The sequence below is a fragment of the Furipterus horrens genome, unplaced genomic scaffold, assembly GCF_987537825.1.
Source record: "Furipterus horrens unplaced genomic scaffold, mFurHor1.1.pri manual_scaffold_3, whole genome shotgun sequence".
NCBI classification, from domain to species: domain Eukaryota; kingdom Metazoa; phylum Chordata; class Mammalia; order Chiroptera; family Furipteridae; genus Furipterus; species Furipterus horrens.
Window position 1 is genome coordinate 205744591 of NW_028327173.1, and position 22123 is coordinate 205766713.

At 54.4% G+C, this 22123-nt stretch overlaps 1 protein-coding gene across 1 annotated transcript in view; it reads right to left on the reverse strand.

The window, feature by feature from the left end:
- The window catches only part of SYNE3 (spectrin repeat containing nuclear envelope family member 3), a 73304-nt gene that overhangs the window by 15382 nt on the left and 35799 nt on the right, over positions 1-22123 (reverse strand). The window contains exons 3-11 of the mRNA XM_090271362.1: positions 21840-22012; positions 20270-20579; positions 15462-15623; positions 13507-13854; positions 11432-11568; positions 10092-10266; positions 5550-5732; positions 4462-4605; positions 3506-3640 (exon numbers count right to left, since the gene is read on the reverse strand). Of these exons, the coding sequence (XP_090127488.1) occupies positions 3506-3640; positions 4462-4605; positions 5550-5732; positions 10092-10266; positions 11432-11568; positions 13507-13854; positions 15462-15623; positions 20270-20579; positions 21840-22012 (1767 nt within the window). The remainder of the gene's footprint in view (positions 1-3505; positions 3641-4461; positions 4606-5549; positions 5733-10091; positions 10267-11431; positions 11569-13506; positions 13855-15461; positions 15624-20269; positions 20580-21839; positions 22013-22123) is intronic.

The following is a 22123-nucleotide window of genomic DNA, read 5'->3' on the forward strand; positions in this document are numbered from 1 at the left end:
GCCCAGGGTACCCTCAGTGCTGGCAGAGGCTGCCACGGGGCCACCGTGCCCAGCCTGGGGGTGTGACCCCCCAGGGCTCCCCGCCCAGCAGGAACAAGAGACCCTGATCCTCCCATCTGCTCAATGCGAGGAATTTACGCAGACAGACAAATTCTGGGGTCAGGTGCCTCAGCCTGTCCTACCGTCACGCTCCAGGTCTGGAGCAATCGGGTCCCTTGCCCACCACTGGTGTGGGGGTAAACTGGGACAACCACTTATGAAAATAGTTCAATCGGTCAATAGCTCCCAAAACTGAGCATGGGCAGCCCCACGACCCAAGCCTTTCACCCCTGGGTGCATGCCCAGCAAGGCAAACACGCCCCCACCAAAAGGCAGGAGTGTGGCATTGCCTGTAATAGCCCCACACTGGAAGCCACCCAAGGCCCACGGATACGCACACTGAGACACTGCCACCCAATGGAGTATTTTATAGCGGCGAGAGTGAACAAGTCACACAAAGCTGAAGGCAACATTATGGATGGATTTACAACCATCACGAGAGCTAGAAGCCATGACAAAAGAAAAATTCCGTCTGAGTCAATGTGAATAACACATACAATCAGGCAAACCCAAGCTATGCTGCCCAAGTCCAAGGGCAGAGTTCCCTTCAGCTATCAGGAGCAGGGGGCAATGACTGAGGGGCACGCGGGGCTTTGTGTGTCTGGGACGGGGTGCTGGTATTATTATTCTCTGCTGTGATTTGGGTGCTGGTAACACAGGTATGTTCAGTTTTTAAAAATTCAAAATTTAAAAATTAAAAATCAAGCTGCATATTCAGATGCTCATTTTTCTATATAGGATTACATTTTGGTAAAGATTTTTTTTTAAACAGTCTTGGTTTTATTTCCCTCCTCGGGTCAATCATTGGTCGGCTCTCGCCTTGTTCTTCTCTGACTCCTTGTGAAAGGCGGGCTCTGGATCCAACCGAGGAGACATCCTCCATCCTGCTGGTCGCCCAGCCTGGGACCCTCCCTGTCAGCCCACCACCCCTCAGTCAGACCCAAGGTCCGTCCTCCCTGCTCGTGCTCTGCTTCCTGCCTCGCATCCTCGTGACTCTCTGCTGGGCCAGCACAGGTGCTGCCTGCCTGCATTCCACAGACACTGGCGATGCCACCGAACACACGCCAGGCCCCCCGGGAGCGGGGACAGAGAGGGCGTCCACGGACGAGGGCCTGCCAATGATCTAAAGCTCCGCGTCCCTGCACCCTCCCTGCTACTGCCCTCTCCTGTCCCCTGTGCACCAATGTCAGACCTAATGCCCTCAATGGCCCCCATTACTTCTTGGGGTACGTACCCCCTGTGGGAAAATCCCCTGGGCTGTGGGGTAAAGACTAATTAAAACTTATTAGCCTTAAAAAGCTCTGAGTACCAAAATCATAAAAGAGGGGCAGTATACTTCTTTACAGAGAAGGAAAACTCTGACTCCAAAAAACCTCCGCTGCCTTGCGGCATACCTCTTCAGGGGAAAGGCTAAGGGAGTAAACCCCGACAGAAAATCCGGAGCCGGAGTCCCTAAGGCGGTTTGACATTGTAGTCAACACCGGCAACTCCTGCGGCACACCTGAAGCCAAGCTGTATTGACTCCGTCTTTCCCTTGGACCCTTCAGCTGCGAAGAGAGGGGGGGTCTGCTGCATGGGCAACAGCAGACCCTCCATATCACCCCGCCCAGGCTCTGTAGCTTCAGCTTCACTGGAGAGGACACTCCAGCGTCATCGCAAGATGTCGATTCAACACGGGAGGAGACAGATACCGTGTCACTCCCGAGTCGGACTGCACAGCCATTCTCGGCGGTGCAGACAGACTCTTAAGAAGCTACACCATCGTCTCTCGAGACGGACGGCTGCCGATGATACTTCTTTAGAGAAGAATTTAAATGATAAAGAGCTGTGACAGAATTGGAAATCACCAATTCGCAGCCCCCAGTGATGCCAGTGAATGCTGCTTCTGATTATTCTCAGGATCAATCTAGGCCATCACTGGCTGCAGGCATTAAAGCCGAAGTTTGCTGTGTCTATGGGCTCATGGTTCCTGAAGGGCAGGAACAGCAATTCCCATTTCTCTATGCCCCCAGCCTTGGGGCCACCTGGGGGCCTCTAGCTGCTAATTTATTAAACGGAATGGAACAAGTTCATCGAGACCTGAGACCTCACTCAGACCAGTGGGCCTCTGTGGGTAGAGCTGTGTTTTCTGAAAGTTCGTGGGGGTTTTGGATGCTTTGCTAAGGATGGGGTGGGGGTGATGCCAGCAGGTGCAGTGGGAGTGGGGGGCACTCCTGACTGCTCTGGGAGAGGGGCAGTCCGCCTCCCACAGGGTCGCAGGGTCTTCTCGTGCCCCCCGGATATCCACACAGAAAAAATAAATAAAAATAAAAACAGCAACAACAACAATAAAAAACTCTTTTCACTGGGGCCTGAGCTTAGAATCTGACCAGTTAACATACAAACACAAAGAGGTTTGGGTAGTTTGAATAAACATGCCGACTTCCCAGGAATGTAGCTATTTTGTAAACTAATGGAGGCCTGCACTCGGGGTTGTTCACATTTCAGAAAACCCCATTGCTAGAAGCATTTGAGGCTGTCCCCTGGGGAGGGGGCGCATTGTGACTGCTGCCTCCTGCCTCTGGAGTGGCCCCCTTGGAGCCCTTATATTTTGAAAGATTATTTTGTATAAGTATTCAATACTTTACCTGTATTTATGTTTTCTGCTATAGAAAGGGCACGACATTAAGTGTTTAAATGGTATGGGTTCTTATACTATCTGTGAAGTTCAGAACTGCAAAGTGGCCATTAGAAATATTTGTTATTCAACAGGGCGGGCTGGGCCGGTAGGATGGGGACCCCTGCCTTAGACTGACTTTTCGTAAAGTGAGGCAGCCTGAGAGCTGGCTTTGTGCTTCTGGGGCCCTGGTTACCCACGCAGACCCAGGACTCCAGCCAAATCCGTGGCAGGGTGGTGGCTGGAGCCTGCATGTTGACGTGTCCTCAGGGGGATTTTGAAGGACCCTCCATTCCCTTAAAAGGGAGCAGGTCGTGGGTGCACACAGGAAGATGCAGGTGGCCACCAGAGGGCACTGCAGACAAGGCTCACGGCCACCAGGACGCCCGTTGGAGCCTCACCTGAGGCAGCAAACGCGATGGGGCCAGCTGCCCGCTGGGCTCTTGTTAAGCACCTGAGCAGTCTGTTCTGTTCTTTGGCCACTGGCTGGCCAGTGGAAATGTATATTTACTTGTTGGCCCACTAGAGTGTAACCCCAGGGTGGGCTGTCCTATTAACGTGGCCCCGTCCTTGGGGCCCAGAACACTGCCTGGCATACAGGAGGCACTCGGTAACTGCCCGCTGAGTACACGAGGAAAGGAAAACAGGAGAAAGGAAAAGAAGAGCTGGCAGGAATGAAGAAGGCAGGAGGGGAAAGGCTCTATCTCGCAGGGTGAGAACCCAGGGCCGCGTGTCGGTCACAGCACTTACCCCCAGAGTCCTCTGCAGGGCCTGGCAGTCGGTGCAAAGCTGGTCCATTTTGTGCTGGTGGTTGGGGTTCCCCTGGATGAAAGGCCTGGCGGCCTCCACCTGCACCCCCAGGTCCAGCCCCTCTTCCTGCAGCCCCTACAGCAGAGGAAGCAATGAGTAGGGCTGTCCTTTCTGCCTCTTGTCATGGGTGTTGATTGGGGCTGGGGTGGGGGGGGGATGCTGAGTGGGAGATGCTGGGAGGGTCCTGGATGGTGGGGCTGCCTGACTCCAGCAGCTGCACCACGAGGCTGTCTGATATCAGGGCCCACTCCCAGGAATGGTGAGAGTTTCTTAAATGAGATGAAAATAATGAGACACCATGAGAATAAACTGAGGGACACACAGCTGGACCCGCTCAATGGGCACCTCTCGTGATGAAGAATCCCATGCCAGCTTCAGTGTGAAAGCCCCAAATGCACCATTTTTAATGTCTTCCAAAGAATACTCTCAATGTAGGTACAAGCTGTGCTTGGGTTTTGAAAAATAATTGTTAAAAAGCCAGCAGCGCCTCATCCAGCCAACAATTATTAATGAGCAGCTGACGTACAATCCACGTGTGTTTTAAAACATTTAGTCTTAATGCCCCAGCAGGTTTATTTTAACTGAAGGCCTCTGGACTCATTAGGAACACTTAGCAAAGCAACTTTAAAAACAAGATCAGCATTAGACTTTGGAACCACAGGCAGCTTATCAGGTTCTTAAGCTCGAGAATCAGCAGTCTGGGGGGGCTAAGGGCCCTGCTGAGACTGGGAACCATCATGTCGCTCAGCAGAGATGAAAGATCAGATCTCAAGGGAGGGTCCAAGCATCTGGCTGGGGCTGGCCGCTGCTTTGCCAGTCACTGCCAAGAAGGGGAACGGCTTCGGGGTGCAGCTGAGCACCTGAGCAGAGGAGACTCAGCCCCACAGACCCCTTACCTGCAACCTTGACAGCTGGGCCTGTTTCGCAGGAAGGTCCCGCTGAAGCCCATTCTCGGCTTGGACCCTGATCTGCAGGTCCGAGAGCTTTCTCTGCAGGGGCTCAAAAGCAGCCCCGAAGTCTTTGTGCTGAGCGAGCAGGCTCTGGGGAGACACAAAATGGGCAGCACACAAATTAAGAGCTTTCCTCACAACCCAGGTGCTTTCTTCAGCCTTCTCCTGGCTTGCTCATGCGCACTCAGGCATCACCGCCTCCAGGAAGCCTTCCCAGAGCTCTTGGGGGGATTGAACACCCCTCCTCAGAGTCACCAAAGTGTCCTCACATACAGCTGTTCTGCCCACTAGAACAGGGACTGGCAGACTACATCTGTACCATACACCCCAAGTTCCCCTCAGAGGCCTGTTTTTATCAATAAAGTTTTATTGGAACACAGCCATGCCCATTAATTTGCAGTAGCTCTCATGCTACAGTGGCAGAGTTGAGATGCTGCAGCTGAGACCATCTGCCCTGCAAACCCTAGAATGTTTGCTACTTGGATCAGCGAGGTCATGGCTGTGAAGCACTGAGCAGGTGCCGGGCCCCCCATCAGTGCCCCATAGACCACAGCTATCATCATCATCATCATCACCACCACCAGATGCTCAGCAAACATTTGTAACATAAAGAATGAACTGTCTGCAGCAGGCCACATTACAGCTTTGATTTAGTGCGGTCACATTTAGAAACGTGATGCTGATAATAGTTTCCAGTTGACTGGTGGTTAAAAGCTTAAATTCTTTGTCTCTGCATTTTCTTACTTGGCACTCCCTAGCTCTCTGTGAAAAACAATTCCGTGACTACAGTATAGAGAGGGGACTCGCGGGCAGATAGGTGGTCAGAAGCCCAGTTAGAAGGATTGCACAATAACCCTACGCAGCTTATAGACGAGGAACCTTAGATTGTAGGGGCCAAAGGGACGTGCCCAGGGCCACCCTGTGGCACTGGGTGGAGCTGAGATCAGAACGTGGGGCTGCCCATCCTGGACAGGATGGCCCCGTCCTCCGGCAGGGCCCCAGGGCCAGGGCCGGCAGACAGCAGCGGGGCTCACCTGCAGTTTGCTTTTCCTCTGCAGAAGGCTGTTGTGCAAGAGGTCTCTGTCCCTCACAGAACTCGCCGCCTGCTCCAGGAGGGCGGCTGCCCTGTCCTCGCCGCAGACGCTGCCCAGCAGGTCATTCTTCAGCTGCAGCACGGTCAGCTGCTGTTTCAGGCGGGAGCTCTCCGCCAGGGCTGCCTGCGGAGGGACACGGGTCGCCGTTAACCACAGAGCAGGACAGGGCAGGACGGAGCTTGGAAACTGCGCCAGGAGCACAGCTGCTCCGGCGCGACTCCTAGGCAGCTGCACCCTTGTGCTGGGTCAGAGGCAGCGGCAAACACGAGAAGCAGGCTGGCAGAAGGCACTACAGAGGCCCTGGATTTCAGGGTCAGCTTGATCCCTCTCTCGCCCCCCACATTCATCTACTGTCAAAGCCTGAGCAAGAATTCCACCACCTACATGTCTTGGAAATCGTATCCTCTCCATCGCCACTGCCACTGACCATGGGCACCCTCAGCCTCGCTCACCTGGCCCGCAGCAGCCCCAGCTACCTGCTGGCCTCAACCTCCCAGAATCAGGCATCACCACTGCAGCAGAGCCCAAATCAAACCAGTCTGACCCTCCACTCCGTGATTCCCTTCACCAACAGAAGTGGGCCACCTCCTAGGTGGTGCTTGGGACATTGTGAGGGGCTAAGGGCCTACGGGAGCACAGTCAGGGGGAATTCAGGAAGGCTCCCCACAGGAGGTGGCACCTGAATGGAGTCATGATACACAGGAGCTCGCCAGGTGAAAAGGAGATCTAAAGGGGACTCAGAAGCTTCCTTGTAATGGACAGCTGCTCCTCCCACACAGCCTGAACTCTGGACAGCCCAGGCCCCACCTCCTCCAGGAAGCCTGCCCTGACCACATTCCCAGCCTACACTCACTCTTTCTGCCCCCAAGCCCTGTGCCAAGCCTCAGGCTCCTGCTGACTAACCAGTTGCTTCAGGTAAGCCCCAGGACCCCGGAGGCCAGGGGTTTTGTTGCCGGCTGGTCAGAGTCCTAAGATTATTACAATGATGATACTGAGATGCTGAGCTAGGCACAGGGCTGGGATGGAAAGAACAAAGACCCCAACCCCAGTAGGTAACTGCATTGGAGGCAAAAAGTGAGTGTTTTCCTAGGCAAAGTTTCCACCAAGCGCTGTGGGTGTTCACGGCAGAAGTGGATTTCCTTGTTGGGGAAGTCTGAGAAGGCTCCTCAGAGGAAGCAGTATTGATAAGAGTAGAGGGGGTCCCTGGAGGAAGGGCGGCATAAACACAGCTGACACAGCTGGACTGGCATGTCCTGTGAATGAGGGCGTGTGCTCTGTGATCAGCCACACCTCTAACGGGGTCAAACCTCTTTAGGTACGGGTCATCTGCAGCCCCTTTTCACCAAACCCAGACATAGTATCACGGGGTTAAGAATGCAGGCCAGGGAGTTGTCATCATGATGAATTGGATTACATACTAGCTGGGAGGCTGTGGGCAGTTCTGAGCCTCAGCTTTCTCATCGGTAACATAGGGGTGGTCACACCCCAGCTCAAGGGGTTGTCATGGAGCTTAAATGGGACGATGCCTACAAAACACTGAACAGAGCAAGACCCATGGTGGACACACAACCAACAGCTCTTCTCAGCTGTTATTAAAGGGCTGAATTGTGTCCTCCCCCCAAAAAAGGTATGGTGAAGTCTTAACCCTCCCCCCACAAGCTCAGAATGTGACCTTTAGAGACAGGGTCTGTACAGAGGTAGCCAAGGTCAAGTGAGGTCACTAGGGTGTCACCGGTATGACCAGTGCCCTACTTAAAAGAGGAAATGTGGACCCAGATGCACTTGCGCACGATGTGACAACACATGGGGACAAGATGTCCATGTGACGACAGAGGCAGGGATGGGACCTACAAGCCCAGGAACACCAGTGGCTGGGAGAGGCGAGACAGGGCGCTGCCCAGGAGCCCTTGGAGAGAGCAAAGCCCTCCTGGCACCCTGATTTTGGACTTCCATTCCCCAGAACTGTGAGAGAATGCATTTCTGTTGCTCTAACCCACCCAGCTTCTGTATTTTGTGACAATCACCCTAACTGTGGGGGCTCAGAGTTTCAGTTCTGGAGGAATTCTGCAGATCCACAGGCCACTCGGAGATTAGACGTAGGAGCTGAGTCAAGAAAAGACAGGGCTGGTAGCTTGAGGCCCGGTCTGTGACACCCATGCCGCCCGGGCAGGTTGGTGACAGCAATACAAGACAGACTCCCAGCCAGCAAACAGTATCCAAACATGAACAAACCGAAGTTCTGGCCCGACTTGTTCCAACCCACTGCCCATGAAACCCCTGCACTGGGAGTCCGGGTTACCCTCTAGAAAGACAGGTCCTCTTGCTCCCACCTCAAGGAGGTCCCGGTTTGCTTTCTGTCCCAGTGGGAAGGACAGGACGGAAATTCACTTGTCGTTGAGCCAGACAGGCTTGAGTCAAAGCCATAATGACTCGGTGACCTTGAGCAAGTGGCTTCCCCTCTGGGAGACTTGGTTTCCTCAACAGTCAGATAATTTTAATAAGATTGTTCAGCTTAACTCACAAAGCTGTTTCCAGGAACCAATGTGAAAACAGGGACAAGAGCACTAGATGAAAGTCTAGAGCTCACCATGCTGGCCCTGGCTCTGCCTCTCTTGAGTGGCTTGACCTTGAACAAGTGCTCTAACCTCTTCCCGGCCCGAGTCCCTCAGCAAAGTGAGGAGAAAAATGATAGAAATGAAGACAAAAATCTGTGTACATAGATAGTCGACCTATATTAATTATGGCAATGAAAACTGGAAACAACCTAAATACCTGTGATACATCCAATAAATTATGGCATGCCCACAAATGGAATATTATGCAGCCATTAAAATGGTGACTTTTCGGAACAGTTTTAAATGATGCTGAGAATAAGCTCATATGTGTAGAGTGGACATATCAGTGGCTATAACTAAATAATACGATCTCAAATACACAGAAATTATAATTAATTAATTAATTAATTAAAGCTTCGATCTGTTGATGACCGTATCTCACGGAAATGGCTACATGAATTCTCATCAGAAGAAAAGGGTGTATTTGGGATTGTGTGGCCTAAAATGGAGGTTTGTGGCACATATGAAATTCACTTTGGGGATCCCCGAGGAGTGCCGCAAAAAGATAGACCATCAACCTTCGGAGCATGAGGGGAGGGGAGCCCACAGGACCCCCAGCAGAAAAGGCCATGGTCTGCATCATAACCAATATGGACAGACAAACACTTGCTCCCGAGTGGAAAACCATGAGGGAGACCCTGGTCTACAGCTGAGGCGCGTGCTCTAGGGTGAGGAGGGGCAAACCCTGGCCTACACCAGGCTGGACAGGAAAGGAGATGGAGAAAGTGCCCGGCACGTCACAGGGTCCTGTGGCTTGTGGGAACACCAGTGAGGGCTCCTGGTTTTCGCCACAAATCTTTACATTCTCCAAGTAGACATGACTTTTATCATCAGAATGGAAATGAATATAAAACGGGGCTGACACTCCTGATACTCCTGTGCCTGCTTCCACTCTGAGTGTCTAGGAGTCTTTGGACCTGGAAGCACTTAGCGGACTTCAGAGCTCCACGTAGCCCAGGCAGTGTTTACCGGCAAATCAGAGCCACCACGGTGGCAGGCGTTTGGGGCAGACGCTGTCGGCTGCTTGCCCCGCGGCCACTCCTCCTTCTTCCTCACCAAACCACCAGGATCTTGTTTCGGTAGCAAATTGCAGGTTTCCAGGTTCTAGGATTACGACTACAATGGGTCCCAGCCAGACATGGTAATCCCATCATCCTCAGCCAGGGATGGGTCCAGGGACGGTCATGTGGCCTGGGCTGGCCAGTGAGATGTAAGGGGAGTCTGCTGGCGGTTCTGGGAAGGAGCATTCGCCTCCCCGCTGGAAAAGGCAGATGGAGAGTCCTCTGGCTCCCACGCCGTTCCTTCCTGCACAGACGTTCCTGAGCACGCGAGGACGCATGCTGGCAGCAGCAACCTGCCATCGTGGGGCCGTGAAGGGAGACGTGGCTCAGAGCTAGAGGAGCCTGGGTCCTGAATGACACTGTCAAGCTATCACGCCAGCCCGGGGGCTGCCTGAAGGGCTCTGTGTTTTAAGCTACCATTGATCAGGTTTCCTGTCACTTGTCACATGCCTCCTAACATGGTAAAGGTCATGTGCTCTCATTGCTCCTGCTCCCACCAGAGGACTGCCCGCAGTGGGGTCCTGAAGGGAAAGGGTGTGGGGGACTCAGCGCAGAGTCCTGGGGTCACACCAGACACTGGGTTTTGTCTTCTGAGGATGACCTTTGTCTCTGATGACGAGTGTCGATATTTCCTGGGCACACAGGATTCCTATGCCAGGCATGTTTGCAGTGAGCCTTACCAGATAAGCAGAGGACCCAGGAACACGCCTTTCCCTGGGAGAATGCCTGAGATGCCACGCTTGGTGGCGGCCTCCCCAGCCCCACGGGTCAGCCCCCCTGCCCCCCACTGGCAGAACCACGGTTACCTCGATCTGCGGCAGGAAGGTGTGAATGGAGGGCAGGTCAGGCAGGCTGGTGGTGACGTCAAGGAGCCGCTGGGCCAGGGCCCGCCATAGCTGCAGATCCTGCAGCGGCCGCTGGAAGCGCTGCCACAGCTCTGTCCCCGCGGCATTGCGCAGCCTGGTGCTCTTCCCCTTCATGCTGCGCGGAGAACCCAGAGAGAGCAGGGTCAGTCCAGGGGTGCGGCCATGCCCAGACCTCCCGGGAGCCCAGCGTGTGCCGCTCCCAGGGTGGCCCCGCTGCTATCACCCAGGCCATGAGCGATATGCCCTCCAGAGAGAAGCACACTGGAAAGAAGCCGGTCCTTAAACGGACCCGCAGCCCAGCTTCCTGACCAGGCACATCAAGCTCCAAAGAGCAACTATGGAGCCCGGAGACAGGGACTGCTTGCCCCTGGGGACCTCGTGGAAGCAAGAAAAATCCTTGCTTAAGAGACCACCATGCTACACCGAAATATAACTCTTACCAATAATTTTTCAAATGCAATATTCAGCACCCAGCCATAGATAACCAGCACCTGATACCCTCACAAGAGCAATGGGAGGGCCACCCTGTCCCACAGCCTGCTTGGTGCACAGAATATGCAAGCGCCCCTCCCACTCCATGTTGAGATCCCCCGGGGATCCGGGCCACTGCTCTGAATGTCCAGAAGTGGGGCCTGAACACAGTGTGGGATCAGAGACACACAGCAAGGGGGGATCTCCCCAAGTTCATTCTGGAGGAAGCCCAGGATCAGGCAGAGGAATGAAACTGCTGTGTTCTAAATAACTCCGAGGCTCACGGACTGAGAATAGCCCCAGATTCCAAGTTAACCCTGTGTTTAGCGGCATGGCGGGGGGGCTGTTCGGTCTGCTGGTCTGTGCTGAGCTAGGAGAGTGGAGACCTGCTGTGCCCACGCCCATGGGCCGAGGGGGAGGCGGAGGCCGGGGTGGGGATGGGCCCCGAGGCTTCCGTCGGCACCATCAGCAGGCGTGGGTGAGTGTCTGTCTATTGAAAAGTCCTCCCCTTGGGCCATGACGCTGTGGACACAGCTCCAGTACTGAGCTGCACAGAGAGACTCGGTGGAAATGGGTGAGTGAGCCCCTTAGCATGGTGGAGAGCAAACTCAGGCGTCTCTGGGGGAGCAAAACGTAAAATACTATCCAAGTGGATAGTGACTAACCTGAGTGAGACCCTGTGACAGCCAGCCCTCGAGAGGCACAAGAATTACTGAAGTTACCAGGTTGCAAGAGAAAGCAAGCCCGCGTCCTAGGGACAGCATCAGGTGGGGACAGAGGCCCTGAGCCCCGCCCTCAGCCCCCCATACCTCTCGAACTCCTGGATGGCAGCGATGACACTGTCAGGGAGAGACTGGAGATCCTGGGGGAAGACCATGAGCTCTTTCAGCTGGGCCTGCAGCCGGTCCACCCGGGGCTCCTCCGCGGCCAGTGCCGCCCGCGTTGCCTGTAGCAAAAATCCCCCGAGGGGGGCGGTGAGGTCCCGGGACAGGACAGGGTATGTGTTCAGGGGGATGAGCATGGCTGGTGGGAGTAGGCCCCCCAGGGAGAAAACTGTTGCCAAGGGCAGGGACTCAGCCCCCGCTCCCCCACCTCCCGATCCGGGTCCTCTCGTCAAGCTGGCTTTGCTCTTGGCGTCACCTGCCTCAAAGCACTGTCACACATACTGGCCCTAATAATACAAACCACTAATGTCTGGGAACAGTGACACCGTGCTGGGTGCTCTGGGGTCTCTTACATTTTAGCCTCTCAGTGATTCTGGAAGGTAAGTGTGCGTGTCCCTACTTCGAACACAAGGAAACCCTGCCTAAGTGTTTTCTGACTTTGAAGGGCTGGTAACAGGTGCACCTGACATTGGAGTCAGGCCCCCTGGCTCTTTAGCTGCCTCTTCAGCACCAAAGGGCACAATGACCTAAAAGGGCCGCAGGGATAGTTCCACGGAGCGCCGCCGAACCACATCCCGGGACTGCGTTCCACCCCGCCCATCCTGGAACTCTCCGTGGCCCGTCTCCCCATCTATAAAAGGGGGATCGTGAGTGACAGTGACCCTGCCCTGGGTGGTGCGGGACAGAGCAGCATGTGCTGCGGAAGCAATGGCCGCACTGTTTTGCTCTGAGGATGAACCTGTCCCGGCCCCGACACACCTGCGGCCCGCACCTTTCTCAAAAGAGGGAAAGCAGTCCGCACTTCCTTCTCGGCGCAAGGGGGGATCGGAGCACTTGGCCCTCCCTGCTCTGCTGGGCCAGGGCAGTCCCAGCCCACAGCAGGTCCCGTGGCTTTGCAGCCACACGCCTGGCCTGGTCCCCGGGCGCCCAGACAGCTGGGTTGAGTGGGTCAGGTGTGACTGCTCCTTGCTACTGGACACGTCATAAGAAGAGCAAACAGTAACTACACCGGGGCTGGTTTAAGAACAAAAGTCTCTAGTAATAAATTCCAAAATTCCCTTTTACTGATTTCCGGTTAGTCAGGACTTAATCAGAGTTGAGGCAACGCCTGAATCAGGTGTGACAGGGAGCCTCTGGTCAGCCTCCTGCTTCGGAAAAGGTTTCCTGAAACCGCCAGCCAGAGGCACACGGCTGCGGTGGCTGCGGTTGTGGCAGGGCGCCCAGGCCTCCCCTCCCAACCTTGTTCCCTTTGACCTCCCCCCTCTGAACTCACAGTGAAAGCAGGATGCTGAGCACTGACGATTTGGAAGGTGCTGTCCTGAGCACTGTTTGTTTTCACATGTTCCTAGAGAACTGGCGGGGGCGGGAGGAGGTCCTATTAGTAACATCCCCACTTGACGTTTAGTTGAGAGGAGAGTAATTCTCCCAAAGTCACCCCAGTGGCAAAGCGAGGACCCAGGACTTGAACCCAGCAGTCTGATCCCGAAGTCCCCGCTGTGAACCACTGCCCGGCACCTCCACCTCGAGCCAAGGCAGACAGACAGGGCTAAAGGGGACACAAGTCCCTGTGTATGAAGCTGACTGCAGAGGAATCCGGTCCACTGGGCGGTTCTGAGCGAGCCCCAAGATCACGTGTGCCGTGCCCCCATGTGCACAAAAATAGTTTTACAAATGGGCAAACATGAGAAGAAAGAGAAAAACAGCCACAATGCAATGCAGTGGGTCTGGGTGGTGTTTCTTCCAGATATTTCCCCTAATGGAACTGACATTGAGTGAGCCCACTGAGTTAATAAATAGTGATAGGGATGATAGTGGAAATCTCTCCAGGCCTCAGTTTCCTCATCTGGAAAATGGGTACAAACACCCAACTTTGGGAAAACCAGTGTGAGTGTGTCTCGGGCTTGTTGGGACTCTCCCACCACGTAGAGGAGCGCCCAGTGGTGACAGCCCAGGGCACACACGCCGCCTGGACTGCCGTGGCTTAGCCAAACACTGCTCACCGAGTAGAGTCTCCAGCGGGTCACCAGCTCGTCCTCAGTCCCCGCCTTCGCCGCGGGCTCCAGGCCCTCCTCGGCCAGCCTCTGCAGGTCCTTCCTGAACTCTCCCAGCTCGGCCTCCAGATGCTTCCTCTGCTGCTCAAAGGCTCCCTTGGACTTGAGCAGGCCCCGCAGCTGCCCCTCCTCCTCCTCCTGGACCACTCGAAGCTTCTCCAGAACTTCCCGCATCGTCTCTAGTTCCTTGGTGATCTTCTCTGCACCCAAAGGGGAGGTATTTTGGATGACCCCCACCGCCTGCTCCTCCAGCCGCTTCAAAGTCTCCTCACCCCTGAGAAAATCTTTGGCGATGTCCTAAAGGGGAGAGTGGATGGAAAAAAACGCGAGGGGAACGTCAGGCTGAGGATGGATTCCTAGATTCCTGGCGTAGAGCCAGGGACACCTTTCCAAGGGGCAGACTGTGTGCCTTAATGACCCTGACTCACAACCGGATGGTGCAATTCCCTGCCCACAACTTTTACCAGTCATTTCATTCAGTCAAGGAGCAAGTCTCTTGTCGGAAGCTTCTCTGTCATTAAGACTCTCCTGTCATTTGTTCATCTGCTGTTTTGACACAGACAGAGGCAGCCTCAGGCCCAGAGTCTCCAGCAGCAGCAGTAGGGAGCCAAATGGACCCTAATGACCCCATTTGGTTTCATGATATTAATTTGTATGGTTGCCCGCTAATTATAAATGAGTGCTGATTATCCATTTATGACAATGATACCAGGTTTCTTTTTTTAATAGATGGTCATCAGCTTTTAATTTTTAAAAAATACTGTTATATAAACACCTTTAAATTTTTTTATTTGAAAATGCCTTAAAATATTTTTTAACCTTTTTATTGAAGGTAGTTTACATGGAGTAAAGTAATATAGACCTTAGGTGTTACTGTTCAAAGAATTTTTGAGAAATATGCATGCTCATGTAGTCCACACTATTATCAAAACACACAGCATTTCTAACCCTCTGGAAAATTCTAGAACTTATTTGAAATCATAAAATATGTTACCTTTTGAAACTGGCTTCTCTCAGCATAATATTTTTTTAGATTTTTCCATGCTGTCATATATATCAGTATTTCATTCCTTTTTATTGTGAGTTACATTCCTTCATATATACGTGACATTACATTTATCCAATAGATAACATTCTGATGGGTTGTTTATCTAATACTCTGCTGATAAAAATCTGGGTGGTTTTCAGTATGGGGCCATTATGAACAAGGTTGCTGTGAACATCCTTATATTAGTCATTGTTCATTGCTTTTTTGTAAAGTGAGTCCATTTAAATACAAATATTTAATAAATGGCACAGGTGCTGTATAACTGTAGCAAAAATTATAGAGTGGTTCTTGAATTATTGAAGAGGATCTGCCCACTTCCTTTTCAGAGGGAGTCAGAAGTTGATTTGCGGTCACAGCACGCCAGGAAGGCAGGAGAGGAGCCGGCCTCTCCCCTCGGCCGACCTGCCGCCTGTCCTAGGCTTTCTCACCCTCAGCCCTGCTGACATTGTGTTCTCTGTCGTGAGAGCTGTGCCGTGTATTGCAGGGTGCTTAGCAGCATCTCTGGTCCCTGCCCACTAGATGCCAGGGGCTCCCCCACCCCCAATTATAACAACCAAAACTGTCTCCAGACATTGCCAAATGTCCCCTATTTGAGACCTACCCATCTAGACCATGCTGCTGTGGCCTGGGGTTTCTCAATGCCCTGCTGGCTCAGAGCTTTCCACAAAGCAGCCAGCCACGGCCCCAAACGTTGGTCACTAGGCGCCACGCTTTTCCTCACCCGGCATCTGTGGTCCGTGGGTGTGTGTATCTCCTCCGGCCCCCGGCACCACCCTGTTAAATGAACTCTAACACAGAGCTCGCCCCACGCGCGGGCTCCCTCGGTGGCCGCGGGGTGCAGACACAGCCGAGTTACCTGCAGCTCAGAGAGACGGTGCGTGTCGGTCAGCTTGCAGTTCCGCCCCACACAGCCATGCACCCTTTCCACCACCGCCTGCAGCCACAGCTGGAACTCGTCCACATTGGCCTGGAAACGCTCGTGCTCCCGGGTCACCTGCTCCAGCAGGCCCACTCTGTCCTGTGGGAGGGAGGAGAGTCACTGGCCATGAGGGCCTCCAGCCTGGCCGCCCTGGCCTCCGAGGCCAGCACACGTGTCTGTGCATGTGTGTGTGTGTGTGTAGGGGATACGGGATGCAACCAAGCCCAGGCCCTCTGGCTGGGAATAAAGAGATCCCAGGCACGCTCCACCAGCTTGTTAGCAATAAGCCAAGAGACTCTTAGCTTTGGAGACCAGAGCACATCAGGGCTGGGCTTGTCCCCTAGAGACAGCCGGCTATCTTTCCTACCATGTCCTGGGAACGGCACTCAAGACGGGGGTCTGGCCACCGCAACTGCTGCTACCTAACACTGTCACCGAGGGCTCACCAAGGGGCCAGAACCACTTCGGGGACTTTAGGGGCATTGTCATGTCATGGAACTCTCCCAGGCAGCCCCTCTCAGGCCATGTTATGAACCCAGTGTAACAGACAAGGACACTGAGGCCTAGGGAGGTGAAATGACTCATCCGAGGCCACCCCTTGCCTGGGAAAGCACTGAGATTCAAACCCAGGAGGTGAGGCTGGGTGGCAGGGTGTCCGCCAGGCGTGCAAACAAACGGCAAGCTGCCTGTTTCCTCATGAGGGAGGCCATGTTACTTGCATGCATTGGAGTCATCTCTATTTTCAGACAGCCTCACTGAAGTTCTAACCACATAGGGACAAGACAGCAGTCTGAGGGCGACTGGCATTGGGAAAATAACAGTGTTCCTGATATAAGACCTACTGTGTGCCTAGGGACTCCGTTTTTCAAATCATAGCAGCATCTCTTTAAACCCTTCCATGGCGTGTGATTAACCCCCTGTGCCTGAGTCTCTCCATCTGTAGGGCGGGGTGAATGGCAGTCCCTGCCTCCCTGGGGCGATTGAGGTGCCATGGGACTAAGTGAGTCAGAGCTCCCATAACCCAAGGACAGCACCAGGCAGCTTAGTGAGTGCCAAATGACTGTGAGCCATTGTTTATTGTCACGTGCTGTCCCTGTGCTCTGGGAGCACTAACCTCCAGCACCCTCCCTTCCTGGAGAAGTGTGTGCTGCCCCAGGCCGAGTAAACGGCCTTCCTGCTGTGGAAGCTCCTGCTGGGGGAACCAAGAGCTCCCTACAGACAGGCCACCCCTTGGCGGCTGGTCTCCCCGCTCCGGCTCAGGGCAGGCTCTGGGCGGCAGGAAGACTCCACAGGGAGTGCCTGCCAGCAGGGCGGTGGCGGGGATGTTTCAAGGGGAGTCGAGGAAAGGGAAGAGGGGATTTCCATCTAATAAGCACTGGCGACGGGCCTGGAACCTGACAAGCATGATCGTATTTAATCTTCGCTACAGTCACAGAACCCTCCCATTATGCAGATGTCCAAACTGATGTTGGGAGGTCACATAACTCTCACGGGGCCTTAGACACAGGGCTTAAACGGCATGTGCGGGACGGCGAGTCAGGGCTCTGGACCAGGGGCCGGCCGCCTGCAGCCCGTTCGCCGTTCCCCGACCGGGGGTGACCATGGCAGCTACTCAGCCTCCCATGCGCTGCTCCTGCTGCTGCAGCTCAGACAAGCAGCCACGACAAACACGCCAGGGCTGGCTGTAGCCTCCTGACGCTGACACGTGGACACGCAAACTTGAATTCCTATTTTCACATGTCATGGAATATTCTGGTCTGTATTTTCCCCGCAATCATTCGAAAACATAGAAACCATTTTTAGCTCACAGGCCAGGCAAAATCAGGAGGTGGGCTGGATTCGGCCCCTGCGCTGCAGTTTGCGGACCTCCGCTCCGGCCACGGAGCCAGGCCATGTCCAGGAAGACTCTGAGCACGTACGAAACAAAGTCAGAAGGCCTCGACTGGGATCGTGGACAGACTCAGACACTTCGCTGCTCTCTGTACATGCCTACACCTCCCTTTGAGAAGCTCCTCGCCGAATCGAGAAATACTAATTAATTCATTTAAACCTTTGCTGCAACCATTACAAGCAGGGGGAAATAGCCCCATTTTAGAGATGGGGAAAGCAAGGCACAAGACCAAGTCCTCAGGGAAGAGCTGAGAAACCTCCCAGCAATGGACGTGAGGCCCAGAGCTTCAATAGCAGCACGAACACACTGCTGTTGAAGTTCCAAAAGTGGACCAAGGGACAGTGCCTGGCTCCTTCACGTCGCCCTTGCGGGCTTCTCCTTCCTACAGGATTGCCTGTGACCATCCAGAGCTTCTCCATCCACCGGCAAAGGCTCATTTACGACACCAAGGGGGTCGGGAATGACTAGCAGAGAACAGACGCTGGCCCCGGCTGACGCTGATGGTTATAAATGTGGTAGTGAAGCCACCCCCGCAGTGAACATACCGGCCAGCAGCTCCGTGAGTGGGTGAGCGATGAGGTGCTGGCAACCCAGGCAAATCCAGAGTAAATAAAAGCCTCGGTGACAGGGAGCAGACCCAGACAGGCCCGCAGCCGAGTAGGGCAGCCATCCAGACGCACTCCGTGCCAGGCAGAGCGATCACAGAGCACAATTCAGCTGCCGCCGCCGCCGCAGCCATAGCAGCGGATGACAGCAGTGACAAATGGGAGAGTGCTCGACCTTCTCCCGTTAGACCAAACAATTATACCATCTGTGGCCAGCAGAGTTGTCAAGGACGTCAAAACCCGACCAACTAAGAAAGGCAGTGCGGATCTATGCCCTGCACAGGCTACACGGCCGGCTTTGATTCATGACTGGGCACTCACACTTCCTTTGAGGGCGGGAAGCAGGCGGGCAGAGGACGCTACCATTCCCCTGGCCCTTCAGAAAATGGAATTGCTGAATTAAAAACATTCAAACAAAATAAACAAGCAAGACCCTACTGGCTACCAGCCCGCTCTCTTTCTTCTTGACCTTCGAGAGTGCTTTGAGTTGACAGTGTGCTATTGCTCACTCCTGGCTGGGCCAGGTGCCCTAACCAAGAATCTCCTTCCAGGGGCGTGGCCACAAAGGCCACCAGCCCAGAGGTGGCCCCCATAGCGCTTCTGTGGTCCTGGCCCCATTGACACCAGATGCTTTGCAAATTAATATAGTAGACGTCAAAACTGGATTTTCAGAGGTGAAATTAATGGCCTGCTAACTAGTATGAGCATTGCTGAAATGGGCTTTTATTGGGGAAGGATGACTGTTAATACAGACAGCATCTGCTACAAACTGAATTGTGTGTCCCCACCAACTTCTTATGTTGAAGCCCTAACCCCCCAAGGTGATGGTATTTGGAGATGGGGCTTTCGGGGGGTGATGGGGGTTAAATGAGGCCCTGAGGGTGGGGTCCCCACGACGGGATTAGTGCCCTCATAAGAAGTGGCAGCATGGTGCTTGCTGTCCCTTGCATTCTCTGCCGTGTGAGGACACAATGAGAAAGCAGCAGTCTGCAAGCCAAGACGGGCCCCTCACCCAAAACCGAGAGGCCCAGCACCCTGATATCAGCCTTCCAGCCTCCAGACTATGGATTCCTGCTGTAGAAGCCACTGGTCCGTGACTTCCATCGTAGAAGCCCAAGCAGACTATGGTAACACCCCAGGGACCCTCCCCACGCTGAGAACAGGCCGGAGGCTCTAGGGGTCCTTGCATCACCCCAGTCCTATCCCTGGGGGCATTTCAGCTGCCTGCCTAGGGGTGGCTTTCTCACCTACCTTGAGAGAGCCCTTCATGCCAGGTGACCCTTTCATCCCATGTTTAGAGCAGGGGACCAGGAGGCATCTTGGCCACCGAGAATTTCCAGGGCCTACTGGACAGCAGTGCGAACCACCTGCTTAGGAGGCAGCCAGATGATTTTCCTTCTGTCAGGGGGTCGGGGTGGGGGGCGCAGGAAAGCTGGTCCCATTTTACTGACAAGGACCTCGGGATTGGGAGCTAACTCTCTTGCCAAGGGCAGTAACAGAGTTTGCCCCTCTCCGTAGCTTCTGAGTCTTCTGAGGGTCATGGCCCCCTCCGGAATCTGAAGGAAGCTACAGCTCCTCTCACAGTGAAATGTCCCCTCTAACACGGCGGTTTGAATCTAACGTCAGAAGGCCCCGGTCCCCACCCACCTGCCGCCTCTGATGGAGACATGGAGATGGTAAAGCCTGTGTGTGTAGAATGATTGCAGGTACAGCCCATATCTGGGAGGGGCGCACGATGTTAGGGAAAAGAGATCCAGTGAAAAGCAGAATGGTGGACATAATCAAGAACCGAATCAAATTTCTTACATATGGGAGTAAGAGTTGAACTTAATAAACTCAATGGGCTGTTTAAAAATCAAGGCAAGAATGAGGTGAGGGAACAGGGACAAAGGATGGGCACAGGGATGAGGGGAGGGCAAGAGAGGGCAGAAGAGGAGAGGCTGAAAGTGCAGGAGGAGGGAGGCGAGGCAGGGGAGGAGGGAGGAGAGGCAGCGGAAAACAAGCCAGAGCCCATCTGTCAGCAGGCCAGCCACACACGTGTTAAGCACCCACGTGTGTATAAGTCACCGAGAGACTCTGGGTGTATAAATGGTACATACGGGTGGATGAGTGGGTAGACAGGAGGGTAGATAGACAGGTGAATGTTGGTGGGTGGGGGGAGAGATGGTTAGTTAGCAAAGGGGTGGCTGGATGGGTGGATGAAGTGGAGAAACGGCTGTAGAGGGGAAAGCCCACCGCCGCTCACCCACCTGGGCTTTGGCCTTCACAGCGTCGTACTCGGCCTTCATCCTCTTCTGGGCGTCTTCATCCACGCTGGGGTCCCCGATCCTGTTGAACAGGGAGGCCGCCTCCTCCAGCAGCCGGTCCAGGAGCACAGCCTGGCTGTCCACGTTGTGCAGCAGCACCTGCGCGTGGCTCAGCTGCCACTGCTTCTCCTTCAGGCCCAGCTGCAGTTCCAGGGAGGGCTCCAGCACCACCGTCATCTTCTGGAACCAGCGGTAGAACTCATCCCGGGCCAGAAGGTACTCGCTCCAGTGCAGCCACACCCACTCGATGCGGCTGCGGGCACAGAGACCACGGGCCCCTGAGTGAGCCGCCCACCCGGCTCCTGGGACTCTGGGGTTCTGGGAGGGGAACACAATGACGCCCTCTCTGGGCCTGAGTCACCTGGGCCACTCGCTGACACCAGAGATGCCGATCCCCCCCTCAGTCTTGCTGACAAGACCCTGTGTCTGACAGAGAGGCTCTAAGGTCCAGGGTGGCTCCGATTCCAGACCTGCTCTAGGACCACCAGTCTTGCTGATGGAGCTGATGGAGCCTTAGCTACCTGCACCCCAAGTTCTCACCCTAAGCTCCCATCATCAGTGTGCAGGGGCCCCCAGTCATTTCTCTCCAGCGGCAGGACTGGGCACAGTCACCCAGACTCTTACTACATGCATGCCCACTAACAGATACCGAAAACGCCACCAGAGTTTGTCTAATAACTTACAGAGGACACTAGTATCTGTGGGCTTGTCGCCACACAGTGGGGACAGGAGGCTAAGGGCCTGTGTGTGGGTTCGAGGGGTGCCATAAACTCATTGCAAAACCCTGCCTCCTCACTCGCCTCAGTTTCCCCATCTGTAACATGGGCAGGACCCTAACTGTCCAGCCACACCAAGCCACTTTGGAATTCCAAGTAAAAAATCTCGAAAGGCAAAAGAACTGTGCAAAGTCCCCCAGCGCACTCAACACTCTGGAGAGGGTGCAGGCTGCTCCTGCTTACTCAGGGCCTACTGACATTGGCTATCTTACCCTTCCGTCCTCCTAAGAGCCTTCATGGAACATTAGATTATACCCATTGTCTAGATGAGAAGCCTGAGTCTCGGAGAGGTCAGTAACTTTCCCAAAGCCATACAGCAAGGAGTCGTCAGAGCAAGAGGCCCCCCCCCCCAACTTTGTCTAGCCCCCATCCGAGCCCTGCCTGGCTCCTGGATTCAGGCAGAGAGTCTGGGCTGAAGTGCTGGTAAGACACAGGCCTCCCTCCAGGGCCGTTCGCCCATTCCGCTGGCGGATGCGCCCATGGCAAGTCGACCGAGAATTAACTGCTGGCAAAACAAGATGGGCTCCCATTGTCCATTATCATCATTAAGCTTGGTTTTAGTTAGAAAGAGGCAAGCCGAGCTGGCAGAAATCCCAGGAGAACATCCTGTTCCCAGAAATCCCAGTACTGGAGAAGTGTCCCTGGCTGGGCAGAGGCCCCAGGCCAGTGTGGTTGTGAGCAAGGAGGGACAAGGGCAACGGCAGACAAAGCCCTGGCCAGGTCCCCGGCAGCCCTACCTGTGACAGTGAGTCATGTAGGTGACTGTCTCCTCCCACTGGGCCTTGATGTCCCTCAGCTGGGCCAGGATCTCGGGCTTCTGGTCCTCATGGCAGCATGCCAGGAGCACTTCGGCCGCCCGCAACACCAGGTCCACCTTCACACGCCCCTCTGGCTCCAGTTGGCATATTTTCTGTCGTGGGCACAAAAGCCAGTTTCCAGGGATCGGACAAAGTGCACATGGGCCAAGCAACAGACAGTACATGATGGAAAGAGCCAGAACTCTGAGCCCAGAGCGCTAGGG